The sequence below is a fragment of the Lactuca serriola genome, chromosome 2, assembly GCF_051521515.1.
Source record: "Lactuca serriola cultivar US96UC23 chromosome 2, Lser_US96UC23_V15, whole genome shotgun sequence".
In the NCBI taxonomy this organism is placed as follows: Eukaryota; Viridiplantae; Streptophyta; class Magnoliopsida; order Asterales; family Asteraceae; genus Lactuca; species Lactuca serriola.
Window position 1 is genome coordinate 120,199,212 of NC_136409.1, and position 17,710 is coordinate 120,216,921.

The window sequence follows — 17,710 nt, forward strand, 5'->3', positions numbered from 1 at the left end:
GGAGAAAAACAAAAATAATTAAAGAACCATTAAATGCTTAATTTAACTAATCGGAAAATGAAAGTATTTGGAGGCAAAATGTTCCCACCAATTTTTGTTTTACTGTAAATTGAAACCAAACTTACCTCGTAATGAAAAAAAAAATTTAAGCCGTGCAGTAGCAAAATTTGGCTCCAAATTCTCCCACCAAAAACAATTCAATGAATCTTTATAAACCATTTTCCTTCATCTTTTTTTCCTACGTAAGTCATGGAGAACACTTTAACTTCATTGACTAAAAAACACACAACCTATGCCCAACGTCAAGATATATTTCAAGCCTTGTTGCAGCACAATTCTAATGGAGAGCTAAGAAGGGGTTCCATAAATGATGTAGCTGCACTTTTCGGAGTTTCTAAACGCACCGTAAGTCGTATTTGGAATCGGGCTAAACTTCAAGTGGAGAATGGATCAATAATTGATTTTTCTTCAAAGAAGCTAAAAGTTGTTGGGCGAAAAAGGGTTCAACTCGATTTGAATCAAGTTTCACAAATTCCATTACGTCGTCGAACTACCATTAGGTCTATTGCAAAGTCATTAGGTATTGCAAAATCAACTTTGCATAGACGAATAAAAGAAGGTGACCTTAGACCACACACAAATGCTATCAAGCCGGACCTTACCGATGCAAATAAAACAAAGAGGTTAGAATTTTGTTTATCTATGATCACTCGGTCATTACCTAATTCCAATACCACATTCCATGATATGTTTAATGTCATCCACATTGATGAAAAATGGTTTTACATATCAAGATCATCAAAACGATACTACCTCGTTCCCGGTGAGGATGAACCGTTGAGAACATGTAAAAGCAAAAAGTTCATTACAAAAGTCATGTTTCTCGCAGCGGTTGCTCGGCCAAGATTTGATGCCTTAGGAAATGAAATTTTTTCCGGAAAGATTGGCATCTTCCCACTTACAACAAAAGAACCCGCTAAGCGTTCAAGCAAGAACCGTGTTGCGGGAACATTGGAGGCAAAACCAATTTTATCGGTTACTAAAGAAATAACGAGGTCGTGGTTGATTGAAAAAGTTTTACCCGCTATTAAAGCTAAATGGCCTCCAAACCATACTGGTCCAATATTCATTCAACAGGATAATGCAAAACCTCATATTGATGTCAATGATAGCGAATTTCTTGAAGCATCGTCTCAAGATGGGTTTGATATTCGACTTTGTTTTCAGCCCCCAAATAGTCCAGATTTAAATGTGTTGGACCTTGGGTTTTTTCGGGCCATTCAATCACTTCAAGAACAAGAGGTACTCCATATAGTGGATGAATTGGTTACTGCAGTTCAAACCTCATTTGACAAGATGCAATCTCATGAGCTTAACAATGTTTTCTTAACTTTGCAAACATGCATGAAAGAAATCATAAAGGTTAAAGGTGGTAACAACTATCGAATACCACATATCGGTAAAAGTAGGTTGGAACGACAAGGTATTTTGCCAATACAAATTGAGTGTGAACAAAGCCTCATAGATGAAGTAGTTCCATATTTGAGTCAGTAAGATGTAAACATGAAAACAAATCAAATTTTCATTTGATGTGTAACACGTTGCTGGCTTTCTTAAAAAGAAAAAAGAAAAGAATGTTTATTTGCATTTGTAAGCAAAGAGTAGCATACGTAATTATGAGATGCAAATGTCTTTTGCTTTTTTATTCCACTAATTAATGCACGGTAGTAATTAGGCGTATTTATTACCAGGGGTAGTATGGGAAACTTTCTTAATTATACTAGTCTTTTTTTAGTAGGTGACAATAATTTTGGGACAAACCAAAATAGTATACTGGACAACTAAAATGGGACGGAGGGAGTATATTCTTAGTACCAAATTTATGAGTTGCTATAACCATACTTGACCATTGAATTGCTTGAACGACGTTCTTCAGGTGTGGGAATCGAAATGACTTTGTCACCCAGGCCTACCGGCCTAACTGTAGCTAACAGTTATGGTGTGGGATTGTCAATCCCGTATAGATCTATACACAAACTCACGTTTCCCCGCAAGGAGACTCTGGTTATAATCTCAGGACTTTTGTTAGTACTTAAGTACAGAAAGAATGCTCACTCATAAAATGCTATTCTAATGATTAGATGTAGAATAAAATGAATCCATTGAATTTTCTTACTGTCTATATGTTCCATAAACTATACTCTAAATAGCTTATATGTTTGATCACATTTAATCTATGTTTTGTATACTGATAAAATGATTGTTGCATAAACTATACCTATTATAGTTCATATGTTCGTTAATGTATTCAAGTCATGTTTTACATTGAAAACTCTGCGATTATGTTGAAAACTTCCCTTATGCTGTGGGTAATATAAAAGGGATCAAATATCTAAATATTTTGTAAAAGCATAGAAACTGTATAATTGTATCAGTTCTAAGTGTATTGAAAATCTTTTTGTATAATTTCACAAGGTTATTGATGTTTAGCTTGTATTTCCCCCCGAAAACGTTAAAAACAGTAAAGGTATAGGGGTATGAACTCACCTGTTTGTGAGTGACTTGGATGAATGACAAAGGTAGGACGCTTGGTATTCTAAGTGAAGTCCCGAGCACAATACGGTCCTAATAAGCACATATTAACATGTATAGGCCTACAATTAGTATCTAAAACGACTAACAAGCCTAGGAAACACTTACAATGAAGTGTTAGAATCAAGAATGAAGGACAAAAAGGAGTTTACGGCCAACCACCATGGGTTTACGACCCAAGATGTGTTCATGGCCCGTGAACACATGAAGGGTTTACGGCCCATCTATGAAGGCTTGAAGGGTTTACGGCCCATCTATGAAGGGTTCATGGCCCTATGAAGGGTTCCCGACCGTGAACTCTTCAAGATCATAATGATGGTGGTGAAAGTGATGAATCAATGGATGAATATGAAGCACTTTACATGAATAAGATGAATAACAAGTGAAAAGGGATGAATTACTTACGTTTGTGGGGGGTGAAAAGAGAGCTTTTGCTGGATGAGACTTGAGAGAATCTTGAGGAGTTTTCGGCCAAGGAGGGAAGAAATGAGGAAAAATGAAGGATATATATATATATATATATATATATATATATATATATATATATGTGTGTGTGTGTGTGTGTGTGTGGAGAGGGGTTCACGGCCCAACATGGGTTCACTACCGTGAACCTAGTTTTCGGCCGTGAACACCCTTTGAAAAGTTTTCTGATTCGATTTCATCCCTCTAATCCCAAGCTAACACTTCTCAACATCCAACTCTTAAGTGCACTAGGCTTAAAGACTCTCAAACTGACCATGAACACAATAAAGTGATAGTAGAAACAAGTCTTACTTTTATTGATTGAATTTTGACTTACAGAAAAACATTTCTGGTTGTCACATAATATCAAGTAGAGTAATATGTATCTTTCACACATTAGAGTAAAACAATAATAGTCAGTGCAGGAAAAGCTATCAAGGGATGTTGTTCAGTCAAGCTGGGCATTCCTTTTGGAACTGGAAGTACCTAAAAATGTTAAACCACCAAACTGTAAGCACAAAGCTTAGTGAGTTCCCCAAAATACCACATACCATACAAATCAACCCATCCCAACATACATACAAATTGTCCCAACCCAACACGCAAACAGGCTTAGCCCAACATACATACTTACAAATAGGACCAGCCCAACATACATATGCAAGACTCACCAAGACAACTAGCATCCTACATAGTATAGTCAGAAGTCTCACCTCAATCCACAGACAGAAAAATCTCACACTCGAGTTGTTGATATTAGAAATCCTCCCACTAATCATATACATAACAAAACCTTAATTAACGATTAAGGTAATAACTAACTCTCAAGAGGTTTAAGCTCAAAATTAAACCTCTTTTGGGAAAAAGACTATTTTGCCCTTCCAATACTAAGTCCTAACATGGTTGACCAAAAGTCAAACTGGTCAAAAAGTCAATAGTCAACCCTTAGTTTACTTACAGTTAGCATAGCAAAATGATCTACGCTCAGCATAGAGTTACGCTTAGCATATAAAAAGTTACACTCAACATAGAGCTACGCTTAGTGTACAGAAGGCTACGCTCTACGTAAAACCCCTGTTTCCTAAAAATTCCTATTAAGCTCTTAATACAAAAATTAAACCCTTAAACTTCTAGATCTGATCTACATGAATGTCTAAATGGATAAAGTCTCTGACTTTATCCATTTTCATGGCCAAGAATAGCAAAAAACCAAATTCTAAGTCCATATTATCACCTTTTTCTTAAGAACTCATGCATGGATGGATGAGAATGCGTAGATAGATGTTGGCTTGCAAATCCCTGATCTACACACCTTGAAGCTTCACACTTGGTTCTACAAATGCTTTCTTCATTCAAAGAGAACACAAAAATCTATAAAAGCTCCAAAAATCACAATTGGTAGTTAGGGTTTCAAAGGAACAATATGAGGTGATGGAGGCTGGTCATGGGAAGGATCCCAAGAAGTTAGAGCCCTTAAATATGGCTCAAAACCTAAGGGTTAGGGTTTTGGTCTGCAGCGGCTACGCTCAACATAACATATCCTACGCTTAGTGTAGGTTATTAAACTCGCATCCAAAATTCATCACTTACGCTCAGCGTAAGATCTTTCCTATTCTCAACGTAGGGAAAAATTCCCCATTTCTAGTTCAACTTCAAACAACGATAAGTTCTTCGTTTCAACTCCGTTTTCGGCGTTCTTTATATGCATAGAAAGGTATTGGCGTGCCCTACAATTATATCTAGTTAATTTTGGCTTAATACATGTCGAAATAAAACCATAATCCATGCAAGGAGCTCGACATATAACTTTTTCCATTTTACCCTTTGGTTCCAACACACAAATCAAGGGCTTAGATCTGATAACCAATATCATCAACATTCAATAAGGTCTAAAATTTATTTCCTTGAAGCCCATAGCCTTTATATGATTGAATTACAGTCCACATTCCTGACTTAAGAAAAATCATGAAACTTTGGTGTGACAACTCTCCCCCCACTTAATTTGAATTTCATCCTTGAAATCCGTATTGGTCAAAATATACGGAAACAACACCAAGGAATTCCATAAGCTCCCTCCACTACTTCGAATTCAGGGATACATGAAGAAACTAGAGAGACCACCTGGAACCCCACAACTACCAACAAACAACTCAATAACTTGAAAACACATGACTACACAACTATCTCCCCCTCCCTAACTGAAAGACCAAATTCACAACGAAAACCATTCAAACTGGGGAAACACTCAAAACTGGAACTAAAACCCAATTCTAAAAATATACACCCAAAATCGGGAACCCATCAATGTAAACTATAAAAACCATACTCTAAGACAGATGATCGTCCTTTTGTCGAACCTACACCTAGTTTTTGACTGGCAACACCACCCAAACCATGCAGAATGGAAATTCAAAACCTTTTGATCAATTATGTCTTAACTCATGCAAAACCATTTTCATAAAATGAACAAGAACCCTAAAAGAAGAAACTTATCAAGGAACTACTGATAAATAACCATGACTTTTCCAAAAATTCAGCATCCTACCAATGCCCGACCCAAACCTGCGACCACTAAGCCACCAGTAGCAACACCAACACATTCTATCTAACCCTCATCGAGAGGAGATAATTTTTTTAACCACAATTAGAAGACTCAAAGTTCATTCCTGATAATCCAAGAAAACAATTCCACACCACACATTAACCATGCTTGACCAAAAGCTCTTAGATCTATTTTACAAGATCTTCCCGACCTCATGCCGCCTACCAGTCAATTGAACAACAAATTTCATGGCCAACCGTCATCAACGCCAACCTCGCATACTGACACAAGATCGAACTCTAAACCAAAAATCGAACAAAAAAGACTAAACTTGTCTATATAATCACTCTGATCTAACAACTCCCATGACTGATCAAAGGATATAACTAACCAAACAAAGGCGGGTATGTTTCAACCTCTGTGAGCGTTGTGGTCCTCCTACAGTCTTACAATCACTTCCGTTGCAACAACCCAGTTGTACTCTTTCCATCCATGGTCCAACCATGGTCTTCGATATGTGAATGGTATGGTCCAACCATAGTCTTATAGTAACTTTCGGCCTATTTCAGCCATAAGAATGATACAACACAAATCGTAGTATTACAACATTTTCACGATTACAATTGAATATTGAACATCGTTCCTTGCATAAGCTTTAATTCAGACACAACTAAAACCAACTATCCTTCTTTCTGTGAATATGAGTCTCTAGGATGACATGTATTTGGGAAATATCTCCATCTAACCCAAGCGGTTCTCCCCTACTTGGATTGGATAGAATCTGACAACTTCATATCTACTCTAATATCCAAGACAACCCAACCACCTCACTATTTGGTTCTTAGCATACATCACTAAACATAAGAGAATATGAATTCGTCGATCAACACTCAAGAGCTCCAACGTATGACTACAACCCATAATGAAAAGATCCCAAGAGTTCCAACATGTTATTACAATCCCTATCAATAAGCACCCCCAACCATAAAACCTTCCAACCTCAAAGCAATATATCAATCTTAGATAAACCGAATAGATCATACTAATGCACAACTCTTCTAATAAAATTCCCCAATCGGAGGAAGATTCCAAAATGACCCAGAATGTTGTCAAAACCCTAAGCTACTAAACCAAATGCCAACCATGCCGACACAACTTGCCAAAACTGGACTCTACGTAGATCCCAAAATCATATCTGAAAAAACGGAAAAACACCGCCTCGATATCCGAACTTCCAATAAACAAGGACAGATTCCAAGTTTGATCCTACTAGAGAAAATGATTCCTCAACCAAAAAATCAAGAGAACACATACACAGAGACCAATATATACGTCTAATAAAACTTGACGAAGGGTTGACGCGTCCTTCCACTATTACTAGTTGGAAATCCTCAAAATGAATCTCAGATGTCGATGAGGAATGAAATGATCGATTGATCGGAAGCTGCTTGATAGATTAACGACTGCCCAACCTAGACTATAGATAGCGATCTATATGACAAGCTAACCAATCCCTTAACAACAGATACTCACCGTGAACGGTTCAAATGCTCCTCACTTAAGATACCCGAGCGCTTCCATAAGGAACTCCTAACCACAACGAGATTCTTGGCTATCAACTTCCTGCTGAGAGGATAACATATGAGTTCTTGAAGACAAAATACTGACGGCAACTTGCTCTACACTTACAGTCTGACACATCCTTAAATTATTCGCGACGATGGAGGACTTCGCGAAATCCTTGATAATCGCCACGAGAAAACTTCGTAACCACAAGTACTTTAATGGTAGCTCAACTTCGTCCTCTTATGCAACAATCACCATGCAACAATCACCATGCACCAAAACCTTATACACTTGAATCGTAGATTCCTTTAACCCATTACAGTGAGCCCATAAAATTGAGCAGACTGATAAGCTTCCAAGAAGAATAACTAGTTCTCCCCTACTTAGGGTTCGAACCACTATCAACTAACGTATGCAATCCCAAAGCCTCAGACCAGCTCAGTCAGGCACATGCTGACCTTGACTCCTGTTATGCAATATGGCTTATGATGATCCTTCGAATAATGACTGAACACTCATAAAAAAAACCTTAAACCTTAGATGGGGACCTCGACAACTCTCCCCAATATCATCGCCTCATTCCTAGAAAAGTTGAATGATATATCATTGGATTGATGAGGTACCATGCGAACTGCACTTTGCGTAACCAAAACTTGCATTTATAGAATTTACCTACAACCTTATCCTCCTCTAAAGCTTCAAGAATCCCTTACAAATGCTTAAATAATATCTCAGAAAAACTCAGCATGCCAATAGAACTCTATTTTCCGAGTCAGGAACATCTCGATCCTTTCAAAACTATGCCACCTGTCTGACTTGCAATAAGGTCTTCACCTACGTCACTGAACCAAAAGAACGGTCGAGGCTTGAACATTCGCTCGCTGAAAGACAGAAACAATTCACTATGAACTGAACAATACTCCCTCGCGACAAAAACTGATGTGGAGAACACCCCCTTTCTTCCATATATCGACTATTACACATCTAATCTCTACTCCCCTTAAACACATAAGAATGGAAGAACATAAACCTGTCATAGAGAACGTCATCCCAATCAATCGGTTGACCACCCATCCACAGGCTACAACCCTCGGGACGATCATCACAATCATCTCCTACACGAGTCCCACAACTCAAACTGGCACTACTTTGGAAAAGGTCTTCGACACCTTAAGATCAACTAACTCGTACAGAACTATACAACTCAGATCGAAACTGCCATGGCCATTACGAACCAGACAAAATACCAAACTCATCTTCATCCTGAACAGCCATATCCGAAGACCTATAAATACCACAATACTACAAAGAATCATGATGCCAAACCATGCTCTCCACCCTCAACCAGCTCCTTAGAATCCTCGTGACCTTCCTTGATTGGAGTACCGATCTTGTGCTTTCAGTAGTATGGGTCCAATACTACCTTCTACACATATCCATACTTTCCTCAAGAATCATCTTGAATCCTCTAAGTCACTTTACCATGGAAACTCACATAATCCTTGTGCTAAACAACATACATATCCCAAAATAGCAGTCCCTTGGATCTCCTAGGAATGCTCCTCTCACTTGCTTTTGTGATACTAGGAACTTCTATCAACACTGCCAGTTGCTCTATGGATGCAAATTGTATACAATACGGAACCAGATAGACGGTTGATTAAATGATTCTACCCTAAGCCCACTACCAAACAAGAAACATGAAATAAGGCTAAATCAATCATTCTTGGGCTATATGATCCTAATTGTATACAATTTTTAAACATACATTTAGCAATTAACTCTTCCAATATAGATTCCAAGTAATACTTAACATCCCAGCTCCTCTTAGGCTACAAGGCATCACAAAAATCAAGAAATTATATCATATGATTGCTAAAGGTATCCTTTGCCCTACTTTAGCATACAATTCGCATAATAACCTACTAAACATAATACTCATGTATAGTTATTTTGGGAATCACTTACTAGATCACGACTGATTGCACACATTGCAACCCTTTCTTGAAAAACCTTTTTAGAAAACTTATTGTCTTTTTGAAAGATTATCAATACCTCAGTTTTAGTTCAGACCCACCCGAGAGGATGCCCGAATCCCACAACCTATAACATCCAAAAAATTCCAATAAAATTTTCAATTTTAAATCATTAATTCCATATAACCATTTGTTCCAAAATTAATTAGATTAAAAAAATATGTTTCAAACATCAGAGTAAAACAATAATAATCAGTCCGGAAAAAGCCATCAAGGGATGTTGTGCAGTCAAGTTGGGTCCTTCCCCTAGGAACTGGAAGTACTTGAAAATGTTAAACCACAAAACCGTAAGCATAAAGCTTAGCGAGATCCCTAAAATACCACATACCATACAAATGGGCCCAACCCAACATACATACAAATGGGACCAACCTAACATGCAAATGGGCCCAACCCAGTATATATACTTACAAATGAGCCCAACCGGATATGCAAATGAGCCCAGCCTAACTTACATATGCAAGAGTCACAAAGACAGATAACATCCTACACAATGTAGTGATAAGACTCACCACAATCTGCAGACAGAAAAATCTCACACTCGAGTTGATGTACTAGAACTTCTCTCACTAATTATATTCACAACAAAACCTTAAATAATGATTAAGGTAATAACTAGCTCCCAAAAGGTATAGGGTCATAATTAAACCAACTTTGGGCAAAAGACCATTTTTCCCTTCTAGTACTAAGTCCCAACATGGTTGACCAAAAGTCAAACTGGTCAAAAAGTCAACGGCCAACACTCAATTGACTTACGTTTAGTGTTGCACTTTAATCTACGCTCAGCGTAGAGCTACACTTAGCATACATAAGGCTACGATTAGCATATAGATGGCTACGCTCATCGTAGATCCCCTATTTCCCAAAAACTTCTATTAAGATCATAATACGGAATGCCAAACCCTAAAACTTCCAGATTTGATCTAAATGAATGTCTTAATGGATAAAAGCTCTGACTTTATCCCTTTGCATGGTCAAGAAGAGCACAAAACCAAATTCTATGTCCATAATATCACCTTTTGCTCAAGAACACATGCATGGGTGGATGAGAGTGCCTAAACTCTCACTTTTATGACTCTATAACCTAAAAAAATCAGAAGGAGGCATTCAAATGGTCTGGAGTAACCCATACTCATAAGGACCAATATTATGGGGACAAAAGCATAAAACTCACAACCATACTAAATCTAGCATACGCAAACATCAAGATGAAAGCTTTATACATTCCAGAGATAGATTTTGGCTTACAAATACCAGATCTACACACCTTGAATCTTCCCATTTGGTTCTACAAACACTTTCTTCCTTCAAATAGCACATAAAACTCTCTAAAATCTCCAAACCTCATAATTGGTGGCTAGGTTTCAAAATGATATAAGGTAATGGAGGTTGGTCATGGGAAGGATCGCAAGAAGTTAGAGCCATTACATATGGCTCAAAACATTAGGGGTAGGGTTTTGGCCAACAGTGGCTATGCTTAGCATAGCATACACTACGCTTAGCTTAAGTCATTAAACTCACGTCTATAATTCAGCAACTCGCTCAACGTTGGTGTAACATTCCGAAAATCATAAGTAAAAATTTTCATTTTTAAAGTATTAATTCTTATAACATTCCGTTTCCATATCATTCATTGTGGAAAATAGTAATTAAACATCAGAGTAAAATCTAAATTAAACAAATGTGGAATAAACTTTGGGCGATGTTGTGCAGTCACATCGGGCCCTTCCCTTATGGGAATACCTGAAACCATAAACATAAACTGTAAGCACAAAGCTTAGTGATTTCCGCAAAATACTATATACGATACAAATCATTGAGCCTAGCCCGCACATTGAGCCTAACCCAAAATAATGGGCCTAGTCCTTCCTATACATTGGGTCCAGCCAATCATATATTTGGGCCTAGCCTGTCATACAATGGGCCTAGGCTGACGTACAATGGAAGAGTCACATAGACAACTAGCATCCTACATAACATACATTAGGCCAAGCCCTTCCTGATCTATAGATCCAACCCATCATACAATGGGCCTATCCTGTCATACAATGGGCCTAGCCCAACGTACCGTGCAAGAGTCACAAAACCAACTAGCATATAACAGATCCTAGTGAGTTAGCATTGGTGCCTTTGACCCACGGGTATAGTGAGGAGACTCATCTCAGTTTGAACAAATAGCTCAATGGGTCTTGGCTCCGAATATCAACTTTACCTGTCACCTATTCATCAAATAGTGACCAACCTCAAAAACAAATCAAAATACTCAAAATATCCTTAGGTCAAACTTCTTTAAATCCTGGTCAAATGCAAAAATTCCAAAAGTCAAAGATGGTCAACATGGCTGTGAACGCCCTTCGTACGTGGCTGAGTTCCTTTTTCTTGTTAAGAGCTTAATCCTTAAGATATTTTGCCAATAATCCAGATCTACTCTTAGAATATTTTCCTTAACCATAAAGTTTCCAAATTTATGGTCTAGCATGGCCATTACATGCCCAAATACCAAAAACCCTAACTACTTAACCCATTAAGACCTTGTAACTCATGCATAGGTGGAAACTAACAATCAAGATCACATTTTTATGGTTCCTAATAACTCCATAATGGATATAGTTTCCAACTGTATTCATTAGAATGGTCCAAACGAACAAGATCTAGTCTTTAAGTCTCAAAGGGACCAAAAGTTCATGTTTTTCAACTTAATCAATTAAATCCAAGTCTCCAACCTTTAGATCTGAATCAATATGATATTTAGAGGGATAAAGTTTCCAAATTTATCCATAACAAGGTCACAAACTTTCAAGATCTAAACTGTATGCACTAAAGTGACCAAAAGCTCATAACACCCAAAACTAGCTAGATCTAGCAAATTCATCATCAAGATTCAAGCTTTATACCAATAGAAGAAAGATCAAGGTGAACAAAGTCTAGAACTACAAGCTCGAATGTAACCAACACTTCTCAAATGAGTTCCTTCTTCTCCAAGATGAACCAAGAACACCCCAAAGCACTTAAAACATCTTCTTTTTTCTCACAAGGATCAAATTAGGGTTAGGGTTTCAAGGGAGGGTGTTGGAGAGGTGGAGGCTAAGAATGGAATGGGTTTGGAGAAGTTAAGGAGCTTAAATAGGGCTGAAACCACAAAAATAGGGTTTGGACACTGATCGCCTACATCCGACGTACTCCTTATATGCCTAGTGTACTCAGGGATAACCTAGTACGCCCAGTGTATGCGGCCTAACCTAAAATTTTTCTAACTTCAAACGGTCATAACTTCTGCGTTTCAACTCCGATTTCGATGATATTTATATCCACAAAAAGTTATTGAGGTTATCTACACCTTATCTAATTACTTTTAACTTAAAGCACTTCAAACTAAAATCCTTAATTCATAAAAGAAGTTTGAAACACCACTTTTCCCATTATACTGTTGGGCTCCAAAGCACAAACCAACTCTTGGATCACATAATCTACATTATCCACATCCAAATAGGTCTAAACCTCATTTTCCTTAATGCCTGAAACCTTATGATAGTTTATCTTCTGGTCACGGCCCCGTATTATGAAACGACTCAAAACAAAGTGTTGTAATTCTCCCCCACTTAAATTAGACTTTGTCCCTGAAATCACCTTTTACTACCTTCCAGGAAACCAGAAGATCTGACCAAAACCTCTCTAACCCTTCTTCGACGAGAAGGTTGACTCATACTTACGACGACGTTCCAATGCTACCATCAAAACCCAAATATAGCAGGACCCACACACCCCGATGGTGATCGAATTATTGGTCCACTAACTTATTCAATACGGAAAAAACTAGCACTTCAATGCTATAAGTATGGAACCCAAAACTTTACCTGACCTCCTCACAGGCAAAACCTTTCTGAAACACAACCAATAGGACTTCTCTCTGCAATCTGAACTAAAAAACATCTTCTGATGCTAAATTATCCAACTGATACCCTTGGCAGACAGAATTCCTGACCATATATTGCTGCTGAAAAGACCACTCATATAAAAAATGGGGACTCACAAGGTTAGTCTCATCCCTTTGAGCCAAACCAGAACATATCTCATAATTAAAATCCATAGATCAATACATGTATTTTATCCGAATTCTATCGATTTCCATGGCGACCTTCTACTAAACTAAGATATAGAATTTCCCCAATCGTCCAACAACCTCACACACGATCACATAACTACTTGAATTTAAACACCACATAGATGCCATCCCTTGATCATTGAGTAATCCTATTCTAAATATGATCCCATACCTTACTTAAGTAGCTTTTTACCAGGTCTCATCCATACTATCATAACCCTATGGGCCTCACCCACGAATCTCACTTAGCCTGCACAATTGAATAGGCCTTGCCCACGCCTCTCACCCAAATGAGTGTTGCACAAACCTTTATCCTTTGCCTTGGATCTAACGACCCTCAGACCAAAATAAGAGAATCCTCTGACAATATAGTCCGTCTCAACCCAGGCAAGCGCTAATCCTCCTTCAGCCCAATGACCATTCCTATAATGGCCTACATCATTCTGGTGAATGTTATGACTATATCGCACACCTACAACACTTCCCCGCTAACCTATGATCCTTGTGTATGCTACGGTCACCCAGTGGTCTTACAATCACTTTCGTAACTGCTTACAAATTCGGTGAAAATTACAGGCCACCCTGCAGTCTTACAACACTCCTATTCTACCATGGCTATAAATTATGCTATTGCCAACTATATTTGAGAAAACTTCGCCATGAATCAATACCAATCTAAACTTTAATATGTTGATCCTCAACAGGCGTTCGGGTCGTGCTTTGAACCTCAAGACCTTAATTAGACGAGAACAGGCAGAGAGATCCTACACAACCCCCAACTTGAGACTAACCACAACCCAAAATGCGCCACTACTGATGGTTCATGTCCTCAAATGCGATAACCTTATTTACACCCTTTCTTTTCTTATTACAACTGCCCAACGAACCTTATTCTTAGCAAAATTTTGGCTTATTCTAAGATTAGAACTGGCTATCCACTTGCCCTTGGCATGTTATTCCAAGTTGACTCGCATTGGAACATTTTCACTAATACTTAGAGATTCTCCCCCACTTGGAATCATCTAAAATCTTTCAATCTCGTACCCATTCGAATTTCTAATCCATCTACACCTTCGCTAGTCAATACTGCTGCCAACCCGAGTCTGCAAGAACTAAAATTCCATGTGTAAACAACCTATAACCTCCTATTTCAAGCGGAATAACCACAACACAATTTTTGAAGAAAAGGTTAACATATCCAATGCACTTCCCGAATCCTTACATAAACTTATCCGATAACAAGAAGAATTTAACTGGCACAAAACAGGCACACACACTAACCAAGACCTTTGGTATGCAAAATGATATAACATAAAACTCCAAATAAATATAAAAGAAAAATAATTAACCAACCACAAGAGTACTACCATTCCCAAAAAATCAAACATAATATTCCACATACACCAATTCAGGATAATAAGTACAAAACCAAGAGCACAAGAAAGATGAATGCACTATACTCCTACAACACCCGGTGGAACTCGATTCTCCTTGGTTTGCATCTGAAACGTTCGGCCCCACACTGCTGGAGCCACTTTCCTGCCCTCACGTCCATCTATAATCCTCAGTGTAGCGGGAGTGGGTGCCCTCACCGCTCCACTCATCAATATCAGACAATCCGTCTTCTTGTGGCCCACCTGGTTGCAATGAAAAAAATCGGACCCGAACCCTGTGGACAATCTCTACTAAAATGACATGCGTGACCGCAACTAAAACATCCTCTTCCTGTCTCCCGAAAGCTCCCCTCGTGAGTCCTCCCACACTTGGCACAACGGCCCCGACCCTGATGGACTCCTACTCTGGAATCCTCAGTCATGGGCTTCTTCGCCTAGCCACTGCTATTTGAATATGTTATGAATTCTTCTTCCCAAGCTGCTCCAAATCAATCTCCTGCTCACGGGCTCTAGAAATCATATTATTCAGGGTCTTGCACCGTGACAAGCTCACAAACTCTCTAATATCATCCCTCAACATATCATGGTACCTTGCTTTCTTCATATCCTCATCCGTTGCATATTGTGGAACCAACAAGGCCCTCTCCCTAAACTAGGCAGTGATCTTTGCCACAGTCTCAGTAGATTGGAGAAGGTCCTACAACTCCCTCGCTAGTTGTTGCACCTTAATATCTGGTGCAAAATACTCCTCGAATCTCATGACAAACTCCTCCCAAGACATAGCCACCACAGCGACATATCCCAATGCTCTACCGACCTTCTCCCACCAATCACAGGCTCAGTCCCTCAAAAGACAAGATACAAATCCCACCTTCGCCTCCTTAGGACAGAAGCTCGTCCACTGAGCATTCTCCATGTCAGCGATTCATTGGTAGCTAGCAATGGCTTCCTTAGCCCCAAAGAACTCGGGAGCTCCACAAGCTTTGAACTCCCAAAGTGAGTGAGTTCGTGTTTCTAACTGTCCTGCCGCGATCTTGGCCCGAAAGACCTCGAGTCGCTCAACCAGTAACTCCATAATCCTAGAACAATACACTTCCTGACTCTCCTCCATAATCTCCAAGATCCCCTCCTTGACCGAACCAAAAATCATAGGAGTCTGCTCCAAAATACAATGGGTAATCTATAACGAAATGAACTCCCGCATCCGCTCATCTATCGGCTCAGTGCCAACACCTGAGCCTGAACCAAAACCTGAATCTCCTCCACTTGTGATCATCACCATTCTGAAAAGCAACCATATAATAATCAGATCATTCCCATGGAATTCCTCAACCTTCAGGCTTCCTAGATTCTCCGTGACCCTTTCTTGATTCGTGTATGGATCTGGCGCTTTCAATAGTACAGGCCCAATACTTCCTTCAACACCTATCCATACTTTCCTCAAGAATTATCCTGAGTCCTCTAAGTCACCTTCTCAAACTGGTACCCTAAGTACTTGCTAAACAACACAACAAAAACCTACTAAAGCACTTCCTAAGCTCTCCTAGGCCCCGACCTCACCCTCCCATCAACTGCTGAATAACTCCCACTAATATCAGCTAATTACTTCATGAATATAATCACATGACATAAAGCTTAAATAATCCTTTGAGTAACAAACTCAACCCTACAACAGTTAGACTCAAATGAGAGATGCGTAATAGAGTCCAATCCATCATTCTCAAATTAATTAACCTTTGCAACATGTTACTGGACATATTTACTTAATAGTTAACGCACATCATAAATTGTTCCACAAAGCACAAAGCAAGCAACATTCATACAGTAACACTCCAAGCCACAGAACAAATAAAGGACATCCCAAGCTCCCTTACTACTATCCATCCTAGGAACCTCCACTCTCACTAACGGCTGCCTTATGCATTCAAATTATACATAATACAGAATCAAATAGACTGTCGAATAAAAGACTTTACCCAAGGACCACAACTAAACAAGGAATATGAAATAAGGTCAATTGAGTCATTCTAGAGCTATATGATCCTAATCATATAGAATTTTTAAAGCATACGCCTAGCAATTATTGTTACCAATAAATATTCCCAATCATAGCATCCAATGCTTCCTAGGCTACAAGGCATCAGATATCAAGCCATTCTATCATGCAATTCCTGAAGGTATCCCTAGCCTTATTCTAGCTTGCAAACATTCATATCATATAACATATCAACATGTATGGGTATTCTGGGAATCACTTACTTGAGCTCGGTTGATTGCACACACCACACCCCCTTTTTCTTCATAATAGTCTTCTAAGAAATATATTTTCTTTTAAAAGATTACCAACTCCTCAATTTGAGTTCAGTCACACTCGAGAGTGTGCCCGAATCCATCAAACCAAGACTCTGATACCAACTTGTAACGTCCCGAAAATCATAAGGAAAAATTTTCATTTTTTAAGTACTAATAACATTCCGTTTATAAATCATTCATTATAGAAAATAGTGATTAAACATCAGAGTAAAATCTTAATTAATCAAATGGGGAATAAACTCTGGGGGATGCTATGCAGTCACGCCAGGACCTTCCCTTCCGAATCGGAAGTACCTAAAACCATAAACATAAATTGTAAGCACAAAGCTTAGTGAGTTCCCTGAAATACCAAATACCATACATATCATCGGGCGTAGCCCACACATTGGGCCTAACTTATAATAATGGGCCTAGCCCTTTCTAAACATTAGGCCCAACCCATCATACATTTGGGCCTAGGCCGACATACAATGCAAGAGTCACAGAGACAATTAGCATCCTACATAACATACATTCGGCCTAGCCCTTCTTGATCCATGGGCCCAACCCATCATAAAATGGGCCTAGCCCGTCATACAATAGGCCTAGCCCAACATAACATGCAACAGTCACAAAGACAACTAGCATATAATAGATCCTAATGGGCCGATATTGGTCCCTTCAACCTACGGGTACAGTGAAGAGACTTACCTCTCATTCTGAA

The 17,710-nt window shown here is 38.8% G+C and overlaps 1 protein-coding gene across 1 annotated transcript; it reads left to right on the forward strand.

Moving 5' to 3' along the window:
- Window positions 1-249: 249 nt before the first annotated feature.
- Window positions 250-1,554, forward strand: LOC145089518 (uncharacterized). Its single transcript, XM_079027945.1, has one exon. The coding sequence runs from the start codon at window positions 250-252 to the stop codon at window positions 1,552-1,554; it is 1,305 nt and encodes a 434-aa protein (XP_078884071.1).
- The last annotated feature ends 16,156 nt before the right edge of the window (window positions 1,555-17,710 follow it).